We start from the raw sequence: 24,629 nt of genomic DNA, 5'->3' as shown, positions 1-24,629 counted from the left end.
ATCCCACTGGTTTTAGAATAACAGGTATGACATGATCTGGCCTCCACCGACCCTCCTCCCCCCTCCCCAGGCTAATCCCATCCATTGTGTCAGTTCCAGCCACACTGGCTTTATTTTGCCTTCTCAAAGGTGCCACACTTCCTCTCAGCCCAGGACCTTTGCATTTGCTCCTCCCTTTCCCAGGCATGCCCCTCTATCCTTCTGCCTAGTAGCTCCTATTCATTCTTTGATCTCAACTTCTTCAGGGAAGTCTTTTCTGATCCCCAGCCTAGGTCAGGCCTTCATACTATATGTCCTCAACACAACCTGTAACTTTATTTCAGAGCACTTTTCACAATTAACATTTAAATAGTTATGTCTGTTTCCTCCTGAGACAAGAACTACAGTTGCCTTTCTCAATGCTATGTCCATAGCATCCCCCTCTCCATGCCTCTCATACTGCAGGTGGTACACATAAAAGTAGAAGAAATGAATGAGCAAAGAGAAACAAGTACTTCTCTTAGTTGTGCCAGGTTTTTATGCTGTGGTCTCATCATTGATAAAATTCCATGGTCTAGAAAGGATATTTGATTGGGTCTTGGACATATAGTTAATTTTTTCACTGTATGCCTAATTTCTTCTGTTTTTTAAGCCAAACCGCCCAACAAAAACACCATATATACATAAGATACAGCTTTTGTCCCCCACCAGGGATCCCTCAACCACACACAGTACATTGTAGTTTGTACTGCATCTTCCTTATTTCATTTCCAGAGCAACCCAGCAGGAGGCCTTTGGTCACTGGTCTCCTGAAGAGAATGCAAAGATTAGAGACTTCTCTAAGGTCACCACTGCTTAGCATGCAAACCTAGGTCTGTGGGCTCCATGTCCAGTGCTCTTTCTGCCACACTGAGCTGCCTCTCCCAGCAAGCTAAGCAAGCCACCCAAAATGAAAATGCCACTTCAGTTTTGTCCAGAAATTTTCTCAAATGATTTCAGAATCATTTTTTTGCAATTGGAACATCTCTCAAAGGAAGAAAACTAGTTTATCACAGTAATCAAGTCTGTCATAGAGGTTGTTTGATGATGTTTGAAAATATAATCCTATGAATATCAGAACTGACAACTCTGAAACATCTCCAGGCGAAATCTGCTAATAACGGTCTTTAGCATTCAGGCTGGCACTCTCAGGGTTTGGTGTGACGCGATTCATAGCAAAAATGCCCTAATGAGGAACTTCCTTAAAGAGTAACTGAGTAGAGAACAGATTTTAATGAGCTGAATCCCTGAAAGGGTGAAGTGTGAGTGAAGAATAAATGCAGGCAATGTAACGCGTTTCCACGTGTTATGACAAGATGGGGCCTCACATCAGAAAATGTGGCCAACACTTCCTAGTGATCGGGACTTGTATGAAAAAAGAGTCATGACATCAAGACTATCACCTCTGACGATCCTCCTGAAGAAAATGTGCTTTGATTAGAATAAAGCATATGCATATAAGTTACAATGACCTCTTATAAACCTGCAGTTCATTCACTCACTCCTTCTCAGCCACCTATTCACCAACCAGTTATCTACTAATTCATCTTTGTGTATTTACTCAGCTGCCCATCAACTGACCTACCACTTACCCATCTACCAATCCATCTGTCCACCCACCTACCCACACAGCTATATATTCATCCACCCACATATTCATCCATTTACCCATCTATCTACCTCTACTCCCATCATCTATTCATCTATATCCATCACTTACCATTTATCCCTTCATCCATGCAGCTACCCAACTATCTACTCACCCGCCACTCTCCCATCCATCCTCTTATCCATCCAACAAGCTAACCAGTTTTTCCTGTATATGTCCTACATGAGATGTTGAAAGGTTGGAAACTGTGGTGGTCATGAATATCTCTCTGATATATTTGGTTATTTACCATCATTTGAAATTCAAATACAGGTGGACCTTGAGCTAGCAACCGAAAACAGAGAAGTGAACCTCAGACTCCACTCTCAAGAAACAGGCAGCAGAAGTCTCCCTTAAAAAACTAGCCAACTACTTGAGAATCAAATGGTCGCACAAGAAGAACTGAAGCAAGGATTTTCACATAGTGTTGCTTGGTTTTAAGGGCCGTGTTTCTATGGTCACCACAGGCAGCTTCCCCCTAAGTAGCTCAGCTCTTGTCTGTTTGATGGACACCAACCCCTTGGCCTAACGCCATATTTTATTACTAAAAATATATGAATGTGGTGAAAGGGCATTCAATAAAAAAGCTATTAACCTTACCACAAAAAAATCGTGTGTACAAGTATAGCACTGTTTGTTGCTTTGGTAACTGTATAAGCTGGCCAAGAAAACCAATATTCTGCTGTTGGTTGATTTCTCTCTCTCTCTCTCTCTCTCTCTCTCTCTCTCTCTCTCTCTCTCTCTCTCTCTCTCCTCTCTTCCCACTCTTTTATGATTCATTTCTTAGCTGTTTTAGAGAACAACTATAATGCCTTTCAAGATAAAGTAAAGACAAAGCAGTAAGGCCACTGTTTCCAAAACCTCCATCACACATGTACCACCTTCACGATTTCTGGAACATCCACGGACCATCTGTACTTTGCTTTACTAAATGTCTGCCTTTTTAAAGAAAAAAAAAAAAAAAAACCACACAAAAACAAAACAAAACAAAACTCAAAAAACAAAAAACTGAAAAAGAACCCTTACCTTGCTACCTTAAATGCTAGCCATATTTTTGCAGTATACATTAAAATGGAACACAATTAGCCTGGCAGGTGTGGCTCAGGGGCTGAGCACTGACCTATGACTCAGAAGGTCACAGTTCGATCCCTGGTCAGGGCACATGCCTGAGTATGAGCTCAGTCCCCAGTAGGCAGCCAATCAACGATTCTTTCTCATCATTGATGTTCCTGTCACACTCTCCCTCTACCTTCCTGTCTCGGAAATCAAGAAAAAGTATATAAAAATAAACAAGAACAAAAACACAATTATTAAAATAAAAAGTGTAGGTGTGCTGGAGATTATGCTAAGCAAAATAAGACAGTCAGAGAAAGACCAATATCACACAATCTCACTCACTTATATGTGGAATCTTATGAACAAAATAAACTGATGAACAAAATAGGTCCAGAGGCATGGAAACATGGAACGGACTGACAGATTTGTCACTGCAGAAACTTGCTTGCTAATTTTTAAATAAGATGGCTTAACAAAATCTTCCAAGGAGCAAATTTGAAAAACAATAATTGATGTTAAATGTAATTTTAATATTAATGTACATGTTAAATGTGGGACAATGACCCTGGACTTATATGTAAAATCTCTTTTGAAAAACAAATCTAAATAGCAGTGTAAGAGACTGATAAATAGCCATCTACATGATGAGCTTGAATATCCATCAATCACATTTTAAGGGTGCGCAGTATATATCTGTGAGTGCATGTGGGTGTTTGCCTTTGTGCTTATGAATGTGAGGGTGTGAATTAACAAAGACGCAAGAGCTGCAAGAATGACAACTGAATCAGTGACCTGGAGACCTACCTACCCAGTGCTATCTGGAAAATTAACTCTTGGTGTTTGAGGATCTGAGAGGACTGTGTGTAGCTGGTATCCAAATACACCATCCCTCCGCATCATCCTCACAGTAATTTAGCACTTACCATATCCCAGACACTCTGCAAACCTCTAACAAATGTCTTCAATCATCACAATTCTTTAGATAGGACTTTCCTGCTTATGGCAGAAGCACATCCTCCAGGTCCTGGGAACACTGGCTACTGAAGGTCTCAGCAGGGTCCCTTACTGGGAATTACTCTCCACCATGGAGAACAGCCTCACCCAAAAATACACCTTCCCAGGGCCCAGCCACAGCCTGTGACTGGCTGATGAGAAGATACAAACAAAGGCCCAGGCCCCGTGCCTCAATCTGGACAACTCTGCGGTCCATCCTGGCACCAGAGTTCCCCTAGGATCAGCGAAACCTCAGCTGCAACTACATTTCAGATCAGCTTCTTGCTCTATACAATCTGACCACCCTCACACTTCCTTACATTGTATTTCTTGAGCTCATTTTCCCACAAACCTTCCACACACAACACTCTGTCTCCAAGTCTGTTTACAAGGAGCCCTATTTAAGACATTGTCCCCATTTTACAGATGAGAAAACTGAGGTGCAGAAAGATTAAGTTCTTGCTCAAGTTTAGCTTACTAGTAAGAGCCAAGATACGAACCTAGAAAATATGTCTCTAGAGTCTGTGCCCCTAAGCACTTCGCACTATTGCATCTTTTTATGACAAAGGGGGGCACCCCATCCAGTCTTTTCTCTACCTTACTTCCAGCCCCCAAATTTAAAATGCCTGGACCAGGCTCCAGTAATCTGCTTTGCCCACTGCTGGTTTAAGCAAGAATTTTAGGATGTTAGAATTCCACTGAAAAATAAGAAAGCAAGAAGGGTTTGCAATTCCAGGAGAAAATAGATGTTCCCAGCTTCCTTCACCACCACCTGCTCTCCCCGTTCCCCTGGGCTGGCTGTGAGTCAGGCAGGCACAGAGGGTCACATCTGAGCATATGTGTGTAACCTCTGCATGAGCACATACAGGCAGAATTGGCATCCATCAAGCCGTGTGTCTTGTCTGCTGAAATTTATGTCAGCTGTCCTCCTCTGATCGAAGAAGACTGCCCTCCTGCTTAGCAAGCTCACAAACTAACACACCTTGACACACACTGAGGGCATATTCTGGCCTCATGCAAACAGAAATGCATGGGATATATTATGGAGCTCTTCAAAATTGTTTTCCAAGTCCAAGATCAAGGTGTCAGCAGGACTGGTTCCTTCTGAGGATTGTGAAGGAGAATCAGTTCTGTGCCTCTCTCCCAGCTTTTGGTAGTTTGCTGGCAACCACTGGAATTCCTTGGCTGATAGAAGCCGCAGACCATCTCTCCCTCTATCTCCACTTGGCATTCTCCCCTGTGTGTCTGTCTCCAAATTTTCCCTTATAATAAGAACACTCATTATATTGGATCACCCTACTGAAGCAGGACCTCATGTTAACTGATTACATCTGCAGCAACCATATTTCAAAATAAGATCACATCATGAGGTACTCTGGACTAAAATTTCAAATATGGATTTGTAGGGAGACCCTATTTAACCCATAACAAGGGTTATCATGAGATGATATGTTTAAGAGCTTAACACAGTACCCAGCTATAGTGAGCATTCAAAACTAAAGCCATTGCTATCGTCATGTCAGTAGTTGTCACTATGATCACCATGTCACCGTCTCCTCCTTTTGTCTTGCTTGCGGGGACCCGGACAGTCTGCAGATAGGGCTGCTGTTGGAGCTGTTGTAAAATGATACACGCCCACACACTGCTTTTCATAGAGAAACAGCTATTTTCCCCCTGCCTTGAGGAAGTCAAACTTGCAAGCTTTGGAAGGGTAGGCATCAATTCAAACAAATTACTAAACCACATTATTTTGATCTTTCAAATTTATCTGACAGCAGAAGGAGTAGGTTTCTTTCCTGCGCTGTGCTTGTCTGCAGTTATTTGTAATCGTGCTTAAGTAAATGGGGCGAGTGCAGCCAAGCAGCGCCCAGAACACAAGATTTGGAGACACTGGCATTTAGAATCAGAAGACCTAGGATGTGGTCCTGGATGAGGCTTACCACCAATACACCCTGGGACCCTAGCATGGCTTACTTTATAGCCTCACTGAGCTACAATTTCTGATTTGTTCAATCAACAAACATGTACACCGTGGACTAAGAGCCAATATTGTACAAGGCACCAGAGGAGCAGAGAGAATAACAGGCCCCATTCAAGTGGCTCCTAGGCTCACGGTCCAGGGGGAAGGGAAGATGGACACACAATAGCCCAGTGCAAGCAAGGGACCACAACATCACCTGCTTCTAATATGGGGAGAGTGGTTCCTGTTCTCGCCCCCGGGCATCCCACATGGTTGTTTGCACAGTGCGTTCCTTGGAGGCAAACCTTAAATCTTCCTCCTGCCTGGCCCAGATCTGGCTTATGAGGAGGGTACTGGGGATGCTGGTGGGATTAATGGGTATCTGAATGGTTAAGAACATGGGCTTTTGAGTCAGCCAGACTGGGCAGTTTTTGTTTTGTTTTTAAAAAATATATATATTTTATTGATTTTTTACAGAGAGGAAAGGAGAGAGAGAGTTAGAAATATCGATGAGAGAGAGAGTCATTGATCAGCTGCCTTTTGCACACCCCCTACTGGGGATATGCCCGCAATCAAGGTACATGCCCTTGACCGGAATTGAACCCAGGACCCTTCAATCCCCAAGTCGATGCTCTATCCATTGAGCCAAACCAGTTTCGGCCAGACTGGGCAGTTTTGAAAAAATTCTGTCACTCGCTACCTGTAGGATGTTGAGTAAACCATTTATCTTTGCTCAGTCTGTTCTTTTCAAATCTATGATATGGCCATTAATTATCTAAATTATTCATCCAGTAAACAAATATTTATCAGGCACTTACTCTGTCCCAGGCACCTAGTTCTAAATCTCAGGGACACAGTAGAGAATGAGACAGACAATGAATAAGGAAAATATGCATCATACCCAATGGGGATAACCATTGTGAAGAACGAAGGAAGTGGGAGTTGTGATTTTATACAGGGTGCCAGGGAGGGCCTCACGGAGGTGCCATGTGGACAGAGATGTGACATGGGTGAGAACCAGCCACAGCTCAGTGGGACATGGAAACCTGGTGGCAGTTTTGAGCATTATATTCAGTAACAGTGTACAGTGTTTAGAGTGCTACCTGGGATGCAGTAGGAACTCATTAATTGTAGCTGTTATTAGCATTATGTTAATAAATGTAATTGTGTCAAGGAACAAAGGAGAGAGAGAGATTATAAATGCACTCTGTACACAGGACAGCCACACATCAAGGATGATTATTATTATAGTTGTTGTTTACTGCTGGTAATTGCCTCTAGGAAAGGCTTCCGACAGCCTCAAGTCACAGAGGGCCCATCAGCAATTCCCCCTCCTGCTCAGGCCCTGGGACTTAAGCCCCAGAAAGATGCTAATAGGAGAGGAGGGTAAATGGTAGGCTTTTCTCCTGCTTCACACACACACACACACACACACACACACACACACACCACACACACACACACACACACCACACACACACACACACACACCATACACACACCACACACACACACACACACCACACACACACACCACAAACACCACACACACACACCACACACACACACACACACACACACACACACACACACAGGAGATTTCCACAACTAGGGTGAAACTGACCCCAGCCATCATGGCAAGACTATAGAAATCATTATTAGCAGATTCAAGAACAGATTCCTGTTAATACTTCCATTGTCAGTTCTGATTATTTATTGGGTTGAAAAGGCTTTTTATTTTATAAAAGCCTGGAAGGCCGCTGTGTCGGAGAGTGGGCCTGAATTTCTCAGCCTTGTGTGGATTCAAGCCAACAAAATCTACTCAAGGTGACCAGTGTTTATGGAGCTTCTGGCAGGTGTAAAGTGCTAGGTGAAGTATGTGGGGACCAGAGGGATGAGCTGCTGTGGTCCCTGCAAATCTGAGAGCTGTATTTCTCTAGAGGTGACAAGTATGGCTCTCACACAGGCTGGCTGTGACAGAAAAGTGCAATGGAGCGTGAGGGAGAAGAGTCTGGAACCTGGTGTGGGAGAGGCAATAAGGAAGCTCTGATGCTAGGCCTTATACATAGATACCAATTAGGTTACAGTAAAAATTCCCTCTTGAAAATGCTTAACTTGCCCACAAAGACACATGGGTATCTTAGATTAGGTCCCATAAAAAGAGTCTGGGACAGGGAAGTGTGTGAAGTGACTTATGAAGGATGTGTTCTCAGGGGAAGCCTGTAGGGAGAGAAGCAAAGGGAAGAGGCCAAGCTCAGATGTGGTTTCAGGGGAGGCCTCGCCTCAGCGCAGCCCCATGAAGAGCTGCGGAGGGTGAATGGCGCTGGTGGTGTACCGCCACACCAACCAGTCACTGCTGTTGGCTGGGCTGGCTGTCAGTCCCAGGCATCTCCAGGTTAGGAGGCTCCAATTGCCCAACGTGTGAGCCATTAACAAAGGCCCCTAACACTGCTGAGGATGGACAAACCTAATCAAACAGATCCCAGGAGATCTGGCTGGGGCTCCAACAGCAGAGTAAGCCATCATGAATGTTGGGTCGAGAGCCTGGCATTGCATCCTTGGACCCAGCACATGGTACAGGGTGATAAGCACCCATAGCATGGGCACCTAGTAAAATTACCCACACATGTAGTTTTGCCCACTCAACTTCAGGAAAATTGAGGACAGCTCCCTGGTCTTTATTTCTGTAAGCAGAATGGGGTCCTTCCTCCAAGGGCCTTGGGCAGACACAGGATACCGCCCAGAAAATATTCCTCTATTTGTCTATCTCCCCCACTAAGTGGGGGGCTGTTGAGAGAGAAACCATATATTATTCCCGTCTATGCTCCCAGCTCCCAGTATCCAGTGCAGGGTCTATTAAAGGAGTGAATGAATGCAGGAACAAATACATCTCTGACAGGTTTAAAGTGAAAATGTGTGTGTGTGTGTGTGTGTGTGTGTGTGTGTGTGTGTGTAGATACGTTGCACATGGACATGGGCGCCTAGACATACATCACTGGAGCCCCAAGCAATTCTCAGGGTTGCTATTTGAGAATCACCTGTGCTGCTTGTTAATCCTGTGATTTCTTTGGCCTTACTGCAAAGCCCTGTATCATAAGTTTTGGGGCAAGGATGGGAAATCTGAATTTTTAATGAAACTTTCTAGGAGAGTCTCATGCATACAGAAGTCTAGGAATCATTGCCTTAAACTCTGCTGAGGGGGGATACTCAGAATTCTCTGGGCTTTGGAGACCTAAAAAGCAAACCATTAAGAGGTTATAAATGGGCTGAAAACCAGAACCATGTTCTTAGGGAATCTGAGCTGGGCAGGATCCCTAGGCCATAGGGGTGCAGGTGTGGACACAAAATCCCATTTCTGGGTGTCCTATGAGAAGAGTAACTGGGAAGAGAGATTAAGAACATAAAAACAGAGCTGGGTCCCAAGCTCAGCCAGATTCCCAGTCTGGGCTGCATGGCAAAACTCTCTTCTTCAACATGCCAACCAGGAGTCACAGGCCCAGCTCCCAGCCAAGAGTGTGCACACTGAATCAATTGAAATTGAGTCACAGATATAATTAATGTGTTTAAACGATTTTCTGTATAGTAAACATGCTGAATGAGGGTGACCCGGGATAAAGTGTCTGCATGAGAGTGGAAAAATGAATTCTGTGTGTGCTGTATAATGAAAACCCTTCAGCAAATAGGAAATGCTTCCATTTATTTCCACCTCCCATTCCTTTCCTTTCTTTCTTTATGACTGAACTTGGCCTTCTGTGGTCTCCTTGGACCACGGAGATATTTTTTATTTTGTCAGAAGACATCCTTTTTTTCTCTGATTGGAAGAGAATTTTAATGAAACCTGTTTATAGCCCACTGACAAGCACATATCAACATGTGACAAAGGGGGTAAGAGGAAGGGTGGGGGTGGGGGGAGTGGAGAATTGTCTCTACTGCAATCTCTTTCTCAACAAAGGGGGACGTGCCCAGAGGAAGAGATGGTGCTGTGTGTGGTGGGGACAAGACCAGGTGGAGCTACCTGGCTTTGCTGAATCAGTCTTCCTGTGTGGCTTTGAAAGCTCCCTGTCTGATGTTGGCCCCATGGTGTAATGGTTAGCACTCTGGACTCTGAAAGCTCCCTGTCTGCATTCAGATACTCATCTACAATACGAGGCAGTTGAATGTGAGGATCTATAAGACCACTTTCAGTTCTGACATTCGCTGAATGATGAGTCACAAGTCGGAGCAGACATAAATGTGTGTCAAGGAATTTCCCATTAAAAAGAAACTCATCTTCAAGCCATGTAAGGCGATTCAGGCAGTCTTATCTAATTGCTCATCAAGTAGGGATTATGAATTATTTGGCTTAGATGAAAGGGAGCACTTAGAAGTAGTTATAAATGATCTCCAAGTAAGATACCTCAGGAAAAATGCTGAGTTCTAGGATTATGAGAGACGGCAAAATGCTTCCTAGATTCTGTAGCTCTCTATCCAGCCATTTCAATGTGGGGTACGATGATTTCAGTCTAGTAAGTAAGAAGCACCGGTGAAAAGATGGCCTGAGGAAGAGTACCAGTATTCTGAGACAGCGCTGTACATTGTTACTGGTGGGACCTGGGGGAAGCTCATCCCTCTCTAAGTCTCTGGATTTGTACCATAAGAGAAAGGTCCTCAGAGGTCTTTGGTGCTCTGTGGAGCCTTTCGGAGGGAGGTCTCTGGGCTGATGGGTGGGATGAGGTGGGGACTGTGGGAAGAGGGGTAAACAGGCAGGGCTGCTCCTCTGTTCAACTGAGAAGCTCCTTTCATCTATATTAGGGGTGTCGAACTCAATCAGAGAAGGGGCCAAAATCTAAAATCCAGCCTAAATCGCGGGCCGAATGGTTTACTGAACAGTCATAAACTGTCATTGTGATGGAAACGCAGCGGAGTGCAGTGATGACAGCGCGGTGCGGGCCACATTGCAAGGCCTGGCGGGACGGATTTGGCCCGCGGGCCTTGTGTTTGACACATGTGATCTATATAATGTACCAGGTTCCAAGTGAGATTTTATAACAAGAGGTTTTGAGAATAAAAAAATTTTTTTAAACTACTCTTCTGAGGAAAGCTGTTAGCTGTGCTATAAACACCCTTTTTGCTGGTTCTCAAGCTCCAGGGTGCATTAGAATCACCTAGAGGATTTGTTAACCACAGCCACTGTGTCCCCACCCTGGAGCTTCTGATTCAGGGGCCAGGGAGGGGCTGGAGAATCAGCATGTCTCACCAGCTCCCCAGGCATACTGGTGCTCTGGCCCAGGTACACTTGGAGAACCTTTGACCTTTAAGAGAAAGGCCATTCTCCTTAGCTTGTTCCTTCAGAAATGGACTCCAATATACCTTCCCAGCCTTGTCATCCTCCTTTCTAATACTCCCTGCACACACACATGTGCTTCTCTCTTGCTCATCTCGCTCCACTTGGTCAGACCACCAGGCCCTCTCTGCACGCCTTAGGCACAGCTCACATACTGCCTTTTCCCAAAGGCCTTCCCTGACTTTTTCACCAAAGATCACAGAAACCCTTCTGGGCTTACAGTTTCTCCCACTGCTGAGCGCTGCTTGTCATTTGCATTCAGGTTGGTCCCTGCGTCTGGACTACAGGCTCCAGGACACGGAGCCCATCCTACTCGCCTTGTGTCCACACCACAGGCTACACTCCAGCACCTGCACAGGCGCTCAGTGCTTGGCCCGCCAGACCAACAGTGCAGGTCTGAGTGCATGCACAAAGGAATACGAACATTTAAGAATTGCAACAACCAACTCACCTTATCTACTCCTCTTACTACCCCAAGACAGATTGATTCTGTAAATGACTTTTTAAAACTCAAGACAGCACTTTAGCCATTTCAACTTACTCTTTAGAAAAGTTTTTTGTATTTTTTGGGAGTAGAGTCAATGACAAATACATCAGGATGAGACAGAAATAACTACCACATAAGTCCATTATGAGAAGTTGTGTAATACAACAATTAAGAGCTAGACCCAATTCAAATTCCAGCTCTACCTCTGATTAGATTTAGTGCTTAAATGCTCTGAGCTCCAGGTTCCTCCCCTCCAGTGGGGATAATAACAGTCCTACTTTCTATGACAGCATAAGGAAGCAATGAGACCGTTAACAACAACATTTGATAGCATTTTCTATGCTTCTGCTACACACCCTACCCCTCTGCCTACTATGTGCCTAGCAATGAGTCTATGTTATTGGGTCCAACCTATAATACATAAAGTGCTTATTAGCACAGTATATAGCACATAATAAGCATTCAAGAAATATTAGCCATTATTTTCATTGCTAATTTCCCCAACTTCTGTGCAAGACATATAGCATTATCTTCATTTCCCAGATGAAAAACTTGAGGCTCAAAGCAAGTTTCTTGCTCAACAAATATTAGCAATTTTTACTCTCTAATGGCTAATCTTATAGCTACCTAATAGGTACTTATTATTTCCATTCTGGGAATGAAAAATCTGCGTTCAAAGACAGTAACTTGAAAGTGAAGGTCCAAGATTTGAATCTAACTTTGGATCTAGAGCTTTTGCTACCCATCCTACCTGTCTGCGTAGTGAAATCCACCTGACCTGCATGAAGCTTTTCTAATTCATGAGTTACAGAGAAGCATTTTCCCAATGGGTCAGAGAGCGTCACTGCACCTCCCATTTCAGCGGCCCTGAAACCCTACGAGCCACAGGAAGTTATTTCAGCAATCTGAGAGAATGGATCCAGCGTCAGAGGGTGTCTGACGCAGCCCTTCTGGCCTTGCATGTATCCAAAGGGCACTAAGAAAGCAGAGCCCGGGGCCCAGGACTGACCGTGACCCCGAAGAAGTTGGTCTCATTCATGGCGTTGAGGATGATCCTGCCCAGGGTGCGGTCTGTGTAGTTGAAGTCCTGGATCCGCTGGTGCCGGCTGCTGGCGTGCAGCGTCTCCATGGCCCTCTGCAGCGTTTTGGCGATGACCCAGATGCCATCGTAGGCATACCCGTGGAACTTGCTGGGCCCCACACCTGACCGCTTGTTGTTGTACTCTCTCTCGTACTGCTGCGGGGTCTGGAAAACAAAGGGTTGGGGGACACCAAGTTACAACCGGCAGGGACCTCAGGCACACAGTGCCGGGCGCTGAGACTCTCCGAATGGCTAGGCCCTTTCTGTGCGTTACCTCCTTGATTTATCACAAAAACCTCCTGTGACAGGTACTATTGTCACCCCCATTTTACAGGCGAGGAAAGTGATTCAGGTAAGAGGACTTGCCTAGTACCACAGAGCTAGTGAGTGGCAGGGCTGAGATTTGAATCCTGGGATCTATTAGCAAGGTTAAGGGGAAGGAACTGTAAGCAGGGATCCCCCATGACATTTACAGCATCTGGAGCTAGATAGAGTACCAGTGGAGGCTCACATACTTACGGTGTCTAAACATGTAAATTATAGACAGACCAACAGACTACTCAATAAAATCTTTTCTATCTTCCCCTCATAATAAATAAGCCTTTAATGATGTGGAAGGCCAAGTCTGAATTCAGACTTCCAGGACTCCTCGGAGCGCCGGGCTGGACACGGCAGCATGGGGATGCTGGCAGCCCAGCCACGCTCAGGCCACGCCTCTTCCCCCTTCCAGCATCAGTAGCCCCGAGACCACCAAAGAACTGCCGTTCACCCTCAGGAGGGCTGACCCACGCAAGAGGTTCCCTGGGCACCAGAAGCAGTTCTAGTCATTTAGGCAGGGAGTGCGGGGCGTGGTCTAGGAGAGAGAGGAATGGGCACCAGCTTGGCATATCCCCGGGGGCTTGTGGATTCTGAGCTCCATGGGGCCTGAGTGAGGAGGTCTGGGGCGGCTCCCAGATACATAGCCCTCCTCCTCCTTCATTTTCTACGGCCTAGCAGGGTCTGTTGATAACTTGGCATTAAGAAAAATTTTTTTATCCCCCCCCCCCCACTGAGTTAAATTTCATAACAAAACCTCATTGGTAATATTAATATTCTGACTGTGGTCACAAAGGACGGAAAGTGCCTTTTTACTGGGGTCCAGTGAGCGCTGCCCCAGGGAACCTGTCATCCCCAGTCTCTCCAAGATGCTTCTGAACCCCTCTTCCAGAAATGTCATCAGAGCCCACGGCTTAGCCTTTCAAAAAAACCCTCCTTGGGGACAAGCCACATGTAGGAAGCCATCAGTTCACTGTCAGTTTATACTGGAAAAGGCCCTTAGACGTGTTCATATATACCTCACCCCTGTACCCTGAGGCACAGAGAGGCCCAGAAATTTGCCCAAGGTCACACAGCTTGTGTTTTGTGTGTGAGCATCTGCACATAAATGTGTGTATCTAGACTGTTCCAATTTCATCTCTGTTACTTCTCTCATTTTTTTACTTTAGAATGATTAATTGCTTTTGGAAAACTACCCCACATTGTTTGGGCCCAGTCTGGTGCTTAGGAGGGTGGTGAAGCTGAGCCATCAGAGCCTGGGCTGTCCTGGGGCTGGAGCCCGTCTCTTGCCCTTGGCTCAAGGCATTAGCAGAGTGGGGTCACTCACACAGATGCCTGGGGATGGCCAAGACCCTCACACTGTGGATGCTGCGGGCGAGGAATTCTGCCGGGACAAATGTGAATGTTGGTGTTTCAACCTCCTTTTTGTTTTGGCTCCTGTTGGATGACTCAGGTTTTCCTCAGGAATGCATCCTGTCCAGCATCATATTCTGTTCATCACTCAAAACACACAGCAGTTCTCTTCAAACCAAGGGTTCTTCAAGGAGACAGCACCTTTTCCAGCCCAGCTCAGCCTCTTCTCACTATTAATCACACCCCACCTGCTGCCCATCCCTGTGGCTGGCTTTCTGCAATCATCCTTCACCATCTCGCTTCTCCCGGGGGAGCATGGACAGGTACATTAAGACACTCTCTCTCTTCCTTAAACCTTTTTAGTCCTTTGATCACATCAAGTTTGTCTGCACCTCAGGGCTTCTGCTCTAACTGTATTCTCTCCTGGAAAGGTTCTTCCCCAGGTCTTTGCATTTCAGTATCAACACTTGTCACTTCTCAGGGACAGCTTTCCTGACCCACCCTTTCAAAAATCCCCTCACCCAAGCATTCTCTATCCACTAGTTTCATCTTCTTCATTTTTGTTGTTTTGTTTTGTTAATCCTCACCCAAGGATATTTTTTCCATTGATTTTTAGAGAGAGAGTGGAAGAGAGGGGGAAAGACAGAAAGAGAGAAACATCGATATGAGAGAGATACATCAATTGGTTGCCTCCCTCACATGCCCCAACAAAGGCCAGGGATCAAACCTACAACTGAGGTACATGCCCTTGACTGGGAATCGAATCTGGGACCCTTCAGTCCACAGGACAACTATCTATCTGTCCACTGAACCAAACCAGCTAGGGCTAATTTTATCTTCTTTACTGCACTTTTCACGTCCTGTGATTTTCCTACTTATGTGTTTTCTTGCTTACTGTCATTCCAACGACCCTCCCAGAACTAGAATTAAGCTCCATAGGGTCAGGGATGTTGTCTTAATCACTAAGGTATCACAAGAATCCAAAACAACACATATAGAGACCCTTTCTAAGTCTCATTCTCCATTTCAAAAATGAGGAGTTTGGACCAAGTGATCTAGAAGTTTCCTCTCAGGAACAGAGGAAGAGCCTGGCAGTGTGATAAGGACACAGGATGTGGAAGCAGAACAACCTGCCATCCAGCCCCAGCTCTGTGGTTTGCTAATTGTGAGCTGGGGTGGTCCCATCTCCCCCAGGTCTGCATGTCCATCCTTGTTGGGTGGCCAATGAGGGTTCAGTGAGATGAAGTATGCAAAGCACCCAGTCCAGTGTCCAGGACATGGTAGGTACCCAGAAATATCAGCCCATGATGTGAGTATGGGTTCTTAAACCTGGCATCTGGCAAAGCCACCTACCTAACATGCCCTGCAGAGCCTAGGCTGAGAGGGGTCAGCAGACCTCCAGTGTGTGAACAGCCTATCTTTACTTCCTTAACAATTCCCAATTATTGCACATTTAGGCAAAAGCATCCTTGTATCTACATTTTCTAAACACACACTGGTAATTTCCCCCCCAGAATAAATTCCTAATTGCTGAGGCAAAACATAAATACTATTGACATATACTAGTATATAAATAGGACTATGGTAAATTATTCTCCTCAAATATGAAAAGATAAAATTCCACTGTATATGAAAGCACCCATCTCCCTGTATCTTTGATAACAACAGATATTTCAATTTTAAAAGTCTTTGGCAGTTGGTTAAGACAAAAGTATATCTCCTTTCAACTTTAATATGCATTTCTCTGATTAACAAGTAGAGCAGCTGAAACCGGTTTGGCTCAGTGGATAGAGCATCGGCTTGCGGACTGAAAGGTCCTGGGTTCAATTCCGGTCAAGGGCATGTACCTTGGTTGTGGGCACATCCCCAGTAGGGGGCATGCAAGAGGCAGCTAATCGATGACTCTCTCTCATTGATGTTTCTAACTATCTCCCTTCCTCTCTGTAAAAAATCAATAAAATATATTTAAAAAAACCAATTAGAGCAGGTTCTTTTTAAATATTGATAGGTAATTTTTATTTATTAGATGCATTTCCTTTCAATACATGTTGCTGTGGTGGTAGTCACACCTTTAATGTTTTGTTTTAATGCATCCTTGTTATTTTTCCATCTTTTACTATTTGGTTATATTTTTCTTTAAATGCCACAGGGGTCAGTTTCTGGTTAATTTAGCTACTGGCTATTTTTAAAATATTAAAATGAGTTGAATGTGTATTTCTTCAATTAATTGTATTAGGTATAAAACGAATGAGGTCCCTTTGACATTTCTCCTCCCGGATTTTGCTCCTGTGAGCTTTTCCTAATGCACACAGAGGCATCCGAGGGCTACTGGTGTCTGCCTTTGAGTCCTGTTTGTTCGACCTGATGATTACGTTCAGATGATGTCTTCCAGACCTCTTTCCTATCCAGAATGTGCCAGTGGGACACCGTTCAAGGTTCCTGTGACCCTCTTGAAGTCGGGAGACCAGACCTGAGTCTGGTCTCACCAGGAGGTAAATGAGTGCCATTTTTAAACTTCCTTGATATAGTTTACTGGGGTTATTTTTTGGGGGGGATACTGGGGCAATCAAGATCATGTTATATATTCAGTTTGACCTTGGGGCCCACACAAGTCCCTATAGATCCTTTTACTTATAAATCTGTATCTTTTCTATCTCAAAAACTGTTCTTTATTCCAGGGGTAAGGGCAGAAGGAGAGTGGAGAATACTGGAAATATAACTGTTTACCTCATTTCTGTGGGCAGAGTCCTTGGAATGGGACACAGGTGTAGTTAAACCCTGAAAGATTACCTCATTCTCACTGTCTTTGCTAGCACCAAGTTGAAGTTTTTGCTACCACCTTGTATCTCAAGCTATTCATCACTTCCCAGGTGAAGCCAGCACTAATCTCCCTTGGGCAAAACGATGACAACAGGAAGAAACAATTGTTGGGATAAAAAGTAATAGCTGCTCTTAAAGCAGGCCTCCAATTACTCAGGGCAGAAGAACCTCCATTGCAAAGCCCACATTGAAAGCTGGTTAATTACTCATTCTCTGAGGTCAAGTGTATGAGATGCTAAAATCTCTGAGAAAATAATTTTATATATAGGTTTACCCAATTACCGACAGGTTGTGCTCCAGCATATTTTTGAAAGGCAGTTGTTGGAACTTGGAACACAGTTTCCCACAGAAACTATGTTATAAATAGTGGTTAGGTTCCCAGGCTAGCCCACACAGGCTTGCTAACCCCACAATGTGACTAAGCCTTCTGAGTGTGTCATTCCAACAGAACCGAGGGGAGTCTTGCTTTTGGAGGAGGGGGCCTCAAGAACTGAAGAGAAGAGAAGGACATGTCTCCAACTGGTAGAGTTTCTCCCTAGAATTCCTTATAAGATGTTGGAATCACAGAATCTCATTTGAAAGGCACACTTGTGGATGTTTAGTCTACTGATTCCTATGCTTCAGTTTTATACATCACTTGGGAGCCTGATAAAATTTAAGATGCGAGGGCTCTGCATTTTATTCAGTATTTCTGTGAGATAACTTAGACATCTATATTTTAAAAAATCTTTCAAGATTTCAATATTACACAAATCAGTTACCATAAGTTGATTATGGGTTTCAATAGCAACTTCCAGCTGTTTGCTGAGCTCCTTCTGAGACTCCTCCAGTATGGGAAGCCCACTCTCTCTCCGGCAGAACCTTCCACTGAGGGAATGCCTGATGCCTATGGAACCACACTTCCATAAGACTCTGCATCTATCTCCCTGTAACTTACATTCAGGATGCTACATCCTCCGATGAAGCCGCAATAAATGTCTGCGCCCTCTTACAGTGCCTCAAAGAGCTGAAGACAGTGACATGCTTACCCCATTCCCACTGGGCTCTTCTCCTCCTTTTAAGTGAAATAGTCTCAGTTCAGACTTCTACCCTAGGATGAAATAGCTCATGCAGTCCAAAGCTCTTATGAAGAAAGTACAGAAAAGCAGAATAAAATATAAAAAGAGATATTCAAAGGCACCAGAAAGCAACCAGGACATCCAAGACTTGAGAAGCCAGGAGACATCCTCTCCAAGAGAGAGGAGAAATGCACTGAGAAGACTCCAGCATTCTTTGCTGTTTTTTCTTGAAGCATTTGATGACTTGTAAGGCTAGGTGCAGGAACAGAATGCATTGGGTCAGAGTTTTCAGCAGTTCCTCAGGGGAGGGAAAATAAAAGAAACCCTGTGGTTTAGGGATATCAGAGCCGCAGGCTTGTAGTGCCAAGGCCTTGGAGAAAAAGGAAACACAAAAAAGTGAGCCTGGTATTCAGATGGGCCTTTGCACTTGAACTATTTGGCCATAGGCTGAGAAGCCAAACAAAAAGTGATGCTGAGGGGATAAGCAAATAAGCAGAAGTCTTTGGAGTCTCACAGAATCAGGAAGGCAAAAGTAGGAATCCAGGGCCAGTAAACACCCAGGATTTCAGGTGAGAAACCTGAAATACAAATACCAGAAATAAGGGCAAACCAAAATAGAGGAAGCAGGTCTTACAAAAACTAAATTCAATCTCAATTCTTGATTGGATTAAAGTGATTTGCCCCTATCCTAGCAGCCTGCTCTAAGAGAAAGAAGTCTTTTCTGGAGAAAGATAACACCATCGGTAGCCTCTACAGATTTTCATATCCAGGTCAATTAATTAATCAAACTTTCCATATATACTAGGAGATAAGAGCCATAATAAAAAAAGAAGTTAAGTAAGAAATTTGGGAAAGAAGCAAAGTAGGATATAGAAATATCAGGTGGTCCAAATATTGAAGTTTTTAGCCATGGACTTTAAAGTAGCAAGATTTATATGTTCAAAAAAAAAAACAGATTAAAATATATAGGATATCACCAGAAAATTGGGAGTTATGAAAGAAAAATAAAATAAAATGGAAATTCTAAATATAAATACATAATAATTGAAATTAAGAACTCAATAAATGGATGAAGCAGCATATTAGACACAGTAGAAAATTGGTTAGTAAACTAGAAAAAAAGTTAGTAAATATTCAGATGGAAGCCCCCCAAATAAGAAATGAACATAAACGATGTATGGCATATGCACAACTGGTGTCCTGGCATGTGAGAAAAGATAGAATAGACAGGAGCAATATTTAAAGGGACATTATCCTTTAATTTCCCCCAATGCACATCAACCCACAGATTCATGAAGTTCTATAAAATTCTATGAACTCCAATCAAGATAAACACACAAACAAAAACCCTCACTTCAACACATTGTAAAGTTGCTAAAGACCAAAACAAAAATCTTAAAAGCAGCCAGAAGGGAAAAAATGCATTACCTTAAAAGAGCAACAATAAGCCTGACAGCTTACTTAATAGAAACAATGGAAGCCAGAAGACAATGAAACAACATCCTAAAGTGCTAAAAAAAAAAAAATAATAGAATTCTATACCTACTAAATGTGTCTCTCAAAATTAAAGGTGAGAGAAAGAAAATTTCAGACAACCAGAGACCAAATGTCATCTTAAGTAAATTGTGTATAGTCAAATAGTGGAATACTGTATAGCAATGAAAATAAACAAATGTCTACGTGAGACAACATAAATTAACCTCATTAACATGTCATGTGAAAGAGGCAATATCCCAAAGAATATATACTGTATAATTTCATTTATTCAATATTCAAAGACAGGCATCTATAGAGTGATAGAAATCAGAAGAATGGTTACTTTAGGCTATAGATATTGAATGGGACAGGGCATAAGGATGGCTTTTGAATTGCTGGTAATTTTCTTTCTTTTTTCTTTTTTTTTTTTTTTGACCTGGGTGGTGGGTATACGGATGTTCTAAGTAATCCCAATTCCTTCAGCTGTTCCTCACTTCACATAAATGAGCTATGGACATATCATCCATCTCACTACTCCCTTTTCTTACTCCTGAGGCTTCTGTGTTGCAGAAGGAAAAGAAGTACAATTTGTTGAGCATCTATTTTGTGTCTGGCACTTTGCAAGATACGTTCTTATGTATTATCTCATCAATAGAAACTTCATGTTCTTTGTCACGGAGCTCCCATGGCAATGACAATGAGATAGGTGCATCATTTCCTTGGTCATTGGCTCTATGTTGAGGACTAACTATATTTGTTTCCTCCAGTTTTGTTGAGTAAGCATTTGCGGGTGGTTGCAGAAGTTCTTGCCAGAAAACATTACAAAACTCTTCCAGATAATGAGCCTGTGCCTTTGATAGAGTGTTAGGGCCTCTTCTGAGGTCCCTTCTGAGTTCAAGGTTCTGTGAGCATCTTCATCTGATGCCTGGCCCAGCTCTGTGTCTCAGCAGGGAAACTGCAATGGGAAGATGGCCTTCTCGGCAAGGCTGAGCCATAACCAGATGAACCTGGCAAGAATAGCAAATGCTAAGCATAGAAACAAACCTAATAGGACTTTGAAAAGTGGAAGCTGACAGTGGAAATCATCAGTGTCCACAGAGTCACTTTGAGAGAGTAGAGTGGTGATGGAACCTCAACAAGGAGAAAAAGCCAGACATTAGTGCCAAACCAAGTGCCCAGAAGCTGTCATTGTGAGGCTGGGAAGACTGAGCTCTGAATGTGCTCAGAGAAGCTAGGTCTATATTTGTTCCATCAATGGAAATTCCAATAGGAAGGGACTAATGAACGTGCTGTGGAGGGAGACTGTGACTTGTTATTTCTCCTTCCAGGAATCTGGGTGTCAATGAGAGAGCTGGGGACAGCTTGATGCTGGAGACAGGAGTACGGAAGTGGGAAACTCAGAGAATGCATTCCAAGAGGGAAAACTGTTTCATCTGATTCTGCGACTTTCTCTCTAAGGATTCATCTTTATCCTGGGGATTCCAGAGTTTAGTATTATTATAATCGTGTCATACATCTTGCTGTAATTACCTAATACCACATTTACATAGACAGAGGGCTCAGCTTGGAAAGGACACCAGGAGTTCTGTGGTCCAAATCTCTCATCTTCAGTTAAAAATACTGAGACATAGGGAGAGAGAGTGACTAGCTGAGGTGGTGGATTAATTGGTGGAAATGTCAGGATTTTTGTTAGGTCTCCTGATTACCAAACCTGTATGCTCCTACTATACCACTTATTAACAGGGGCTGCTGAGATGTCATAGAAAAGGCTGATTTAGGTGCATTCTGTTCCTAAGTGTGTCACAAGTCTAGGGAGATTGCATGGTAGATAGGAAGATGCACAGTGTGAGAAAACTGGCAGTCCTGGTTGAAAGTCCTGGATCTTTCCCTGACCTTCTGGAAGACTGTATCCATTTCCTGGGGCTGCCATATAGCTTTTTACAAACCGGATGGTTTAAAACAACAGAAATTTATTCTCTCACATTTCTGGAAACCAGAAGTCTGAAACTAAGGTGTTGGCAGGGTTGGTTCCCTCTGGAGGCTCTGAGGGATAATTCTTTCTGGCCCTCTCCTGGCTCTGGTGCCTGCCAGCAATCCTTGATGCTCTTTGTCTTGCAGATGCATCAACTTCAGTCTCTGCCTCTGTCTTCATGTGGCCTTCTCCATGCCACAAATGTCCTCTGCCTTTCTTGTATGAGGACTCTTGTTATGGGATTTAGGGCCTACCCAGGTAATCATGAATAATGTTATCTCAAGATCCTTAAGTTAATTAAGTCTTCAAAGACCATTTTTTAGAAATAAGATCATGTCCACAGGTTCCAAGTGTTAGGCTCTAGACGTATCTTTTTAGGAGTCACTACTCAACCTACTACAGAGAACTTGGGGGTGTCCCTTCTGTGTCTTGGCTTCCCTATATGTAAATAATGAGAATGGCAAGAGCCCACTGACTTGGAATAGTTGGTTCTACACAGGTTTGTCTCCATGGACACTGATGGAACCCCAAAATACAGGCATCAACCCAGCAGCCTGATCATCATCCCCAGCAGTCACGTAAGATGCAAATTCAAATTCAAGAAACATTTCTCAACTCTCTAGAACTTCCTTTGACTGTAGACTTTTGAGGCTGGTTGGGGAAGCTGGCTTGTGGTCAGACCACAAATAGGAATGCTTTATGAATTCCAGGTCTTACACCTGGGGAGAGAGCGTTCAGCAAGAGCAAGTATGAAGGATGGCTGAGCTCAGGAAGGGGCTTTACAGATACATCTTGCTTAGGGCCAGGATGAGAGTTGGCAAACGAGGTACTTCCTTCCAGTGTAGAATTTAAGAGGGAGCTAAAACCCTAAGTAGTCAAGATAAATAATATTTTAATAAATAAAAACAAATGCAAAAAAGTCTATGATGAACAAAATATCAACATTTTAAATAAAGACAAGATTCAATCCTATAATCATGTGACAAATCACTTAGCTCACCCTAATACTGGTCCTGAGAATCTTTTCTTACATTAAAATTGTGATTTTTGTTCATCATGGGATTTTGCATTAATTTTGAATTTTAAAAAATATTTCATTTCTTATTTTTAATCTTGATTATTGAGGTTTTTGGCACTCCCTTAGATTTTGTCCTTAGTCCCAGGCATGGAACCTGTGAGTTACAACTGGAGGGACAGGTTTAGTTTGTACTAGGGATTCTTCTAGGATGTGGTCACTGACTAAAGGACCAGTAGGGGATATTAAGGCAGAAATAGTGGGTCTTTTGTACTGGAAGGATCTCAAAATCTGATAGGAGGCTTGTCTACATGTTTTCTAGGCGATCTCGAAGGCTTCTGATTCTAAGAGGCAAAAAGGCTACAGATGTCCCTGTGTAACTTCAATCGTCTTGTAACCTCTGTCTGGACAATGTAACAAATGCTATCTCTTGCCTCAAAGACTTTGCCTCCTGGGATTTTGGAAGCAGCCTCAAGCTGGGAGCCTGACTTTGCTCCCATGGCACTGTTCTGTCCTGAGAGGCCCAGGAGTCAGTTCCCACACTGGGATGAAATGTACAGCCCCAGGGATAGCCCCAAGGCGGCCCATTCACAGGCATAGCAATAGAGGGGTAAGGTCAGCCTCCTCACCAGCCTTCTCCCTTCCTAAATCAAAAATAAAAAAGGAAAGTCATTGACCTGGGAAATGATTTTGTATAAAGTCAAAATATTTTCTATGGGGAACACTGTAAAAAATTATCTTCTCGAAATGCATTCCTGTGCACAGCTTATATCAGGGCTCGCCTGCCTGGGGACACATCCATGCTCCTGAAGATGACAGCTGAGGCCCGCACCTCCCACTTGGCTTTACAATCACATGTGTAATTATTTGGTTTCCTTAAGTTTCTAAGTTTAATTATTACACTGTCTTCCTGCGTATAATTTTCCCCCTTAGTTTTTGTATTTTCCTCAAAATTTTATACATTTTGCACCAGTTATCTTCTAATAAAGTACAAACATTGACACTTTTAATAATAACACTTGCTGAAATATAATGAGTTGTTTCTACTCATTTATTCAGCATCTCAAAACCTTTTTATATACTCATTGATTTTGGTATAAAAATTTTTCTTTCAACCTTTCCTAACCAGAGTATTTTTCTAGGGTCTCTCAGGTGCCAGCATGATCTAGAGTTGTTTATAAAATGTATCCTAATGATTTGGCATTTTCTTGACAAATCAATAAACAATTCTTATAGAATTGGCCCCAATTGAGATTAAATAATGGATAAAATAATACATATATATTTTACTTTACACCAAGTTTGTTCTTTAAATGAAACCGGGTCTGTAAGAATTCTGGAGCTGAGTATAGAATTTAACGATCTGAGTTCTGAGAAGACAGAAAAGAATTATGTGCACTGCTGTATTGAATTTTGGCTAGTAGTTAAAATTGAGAGAAGAGTGTTACCATCTTCACCAGGACTGTCATCACCAGATTCTTGATAATACTCACACTGATACAGAACATGTATGCAATTATGAAATGCTTTACATATGCTATATTGCCTGAGTCCCTCACAGCCCTACTGGACAATCAAGTCAGGGGTTCAGAACACCTAGTGAGAACATATGGAGGCCCCAACTTAAGCACCCTGCCTAGGTCCTCCTCCCAGTTATGACAGCACTGAAGTATCAGACACCATGAAGTATCAGATAGCCATCTTGCACAATCTGCTATCAATCCTCCTTTTTAACGCCAGAGGGGGATATTTTTACTACTATTATACAAAAGACGGAACAGTGGCTCAGAGAACTCAAGTTCAAGATCATAGCTGGTAAGTGGCAAAATTGAGGTTCAAACCAATCTGGTCGGTCTGCAGCACATGTTTCCCCAAGTCTACTTGAGAGACTTTCTTCTCTGGGTTGACAGGAGCATCGGTGTGACTGAGAAACGATATTCCCGGTCTGAGGGGCACAGGATAAAACTATAGCAGAGTCTCAGAGGCAACACTTGTAGCTGGTACTGTACAGGTCACAACTCCACCTCTTGCATGAACACTGTGTTATGAGCTTA

At 43.4% G+C, this 24,629-nt stretch overlaps 1 protein-coding gene across 1 annotated transcript in view; it reads right to left on the bottom strand.

Annotated features, from left to right (window-relative positions):
• GABBR2 (gamma-aminobutyric acid type B receptor subunit 2) overlaps positions 1-24,629 on the bottom strand; it is a 304,115-nt gene that overhangs the window by 104,619 nt on the left and 174,867 nt on the right. Inside the window, exon 7 of the mRNA XM_036433225.2 lies at positions 12,495-12,731. Coding sequence (XP_036289118.1) covers positions 12,495-12,731 — 237 coding nt within the window. The remainder of the gene's footprint in view (positions 1-12,494; positions 12,732-24,629) is intronic.

The sequence above is a fragment of the Pipistrellus kuhlii genome, unplaced genomic scaffold (genome assembly GCF_014108245.1).
Source record: "Pipistrellus kuhlii isolate mPipKuh1 unplaced genomic scaffold, mPipKuh1.p scaffold_m20_p_12, whole genome shotgun sequence".
NCBI classification, from domain to species: domain Eukaryota; kingdom Metazoa; phylum Chordata; class Mammalia; order Chiroptera; family Vespertilionidae; genus Pipistrellus; species Pipistrellus kuhlii.
The sequence above is the reverse complement of the archived record's forward strand: the minus strand, read 5'-3'. Positions and strand labels throughout refer to the sequence as shown.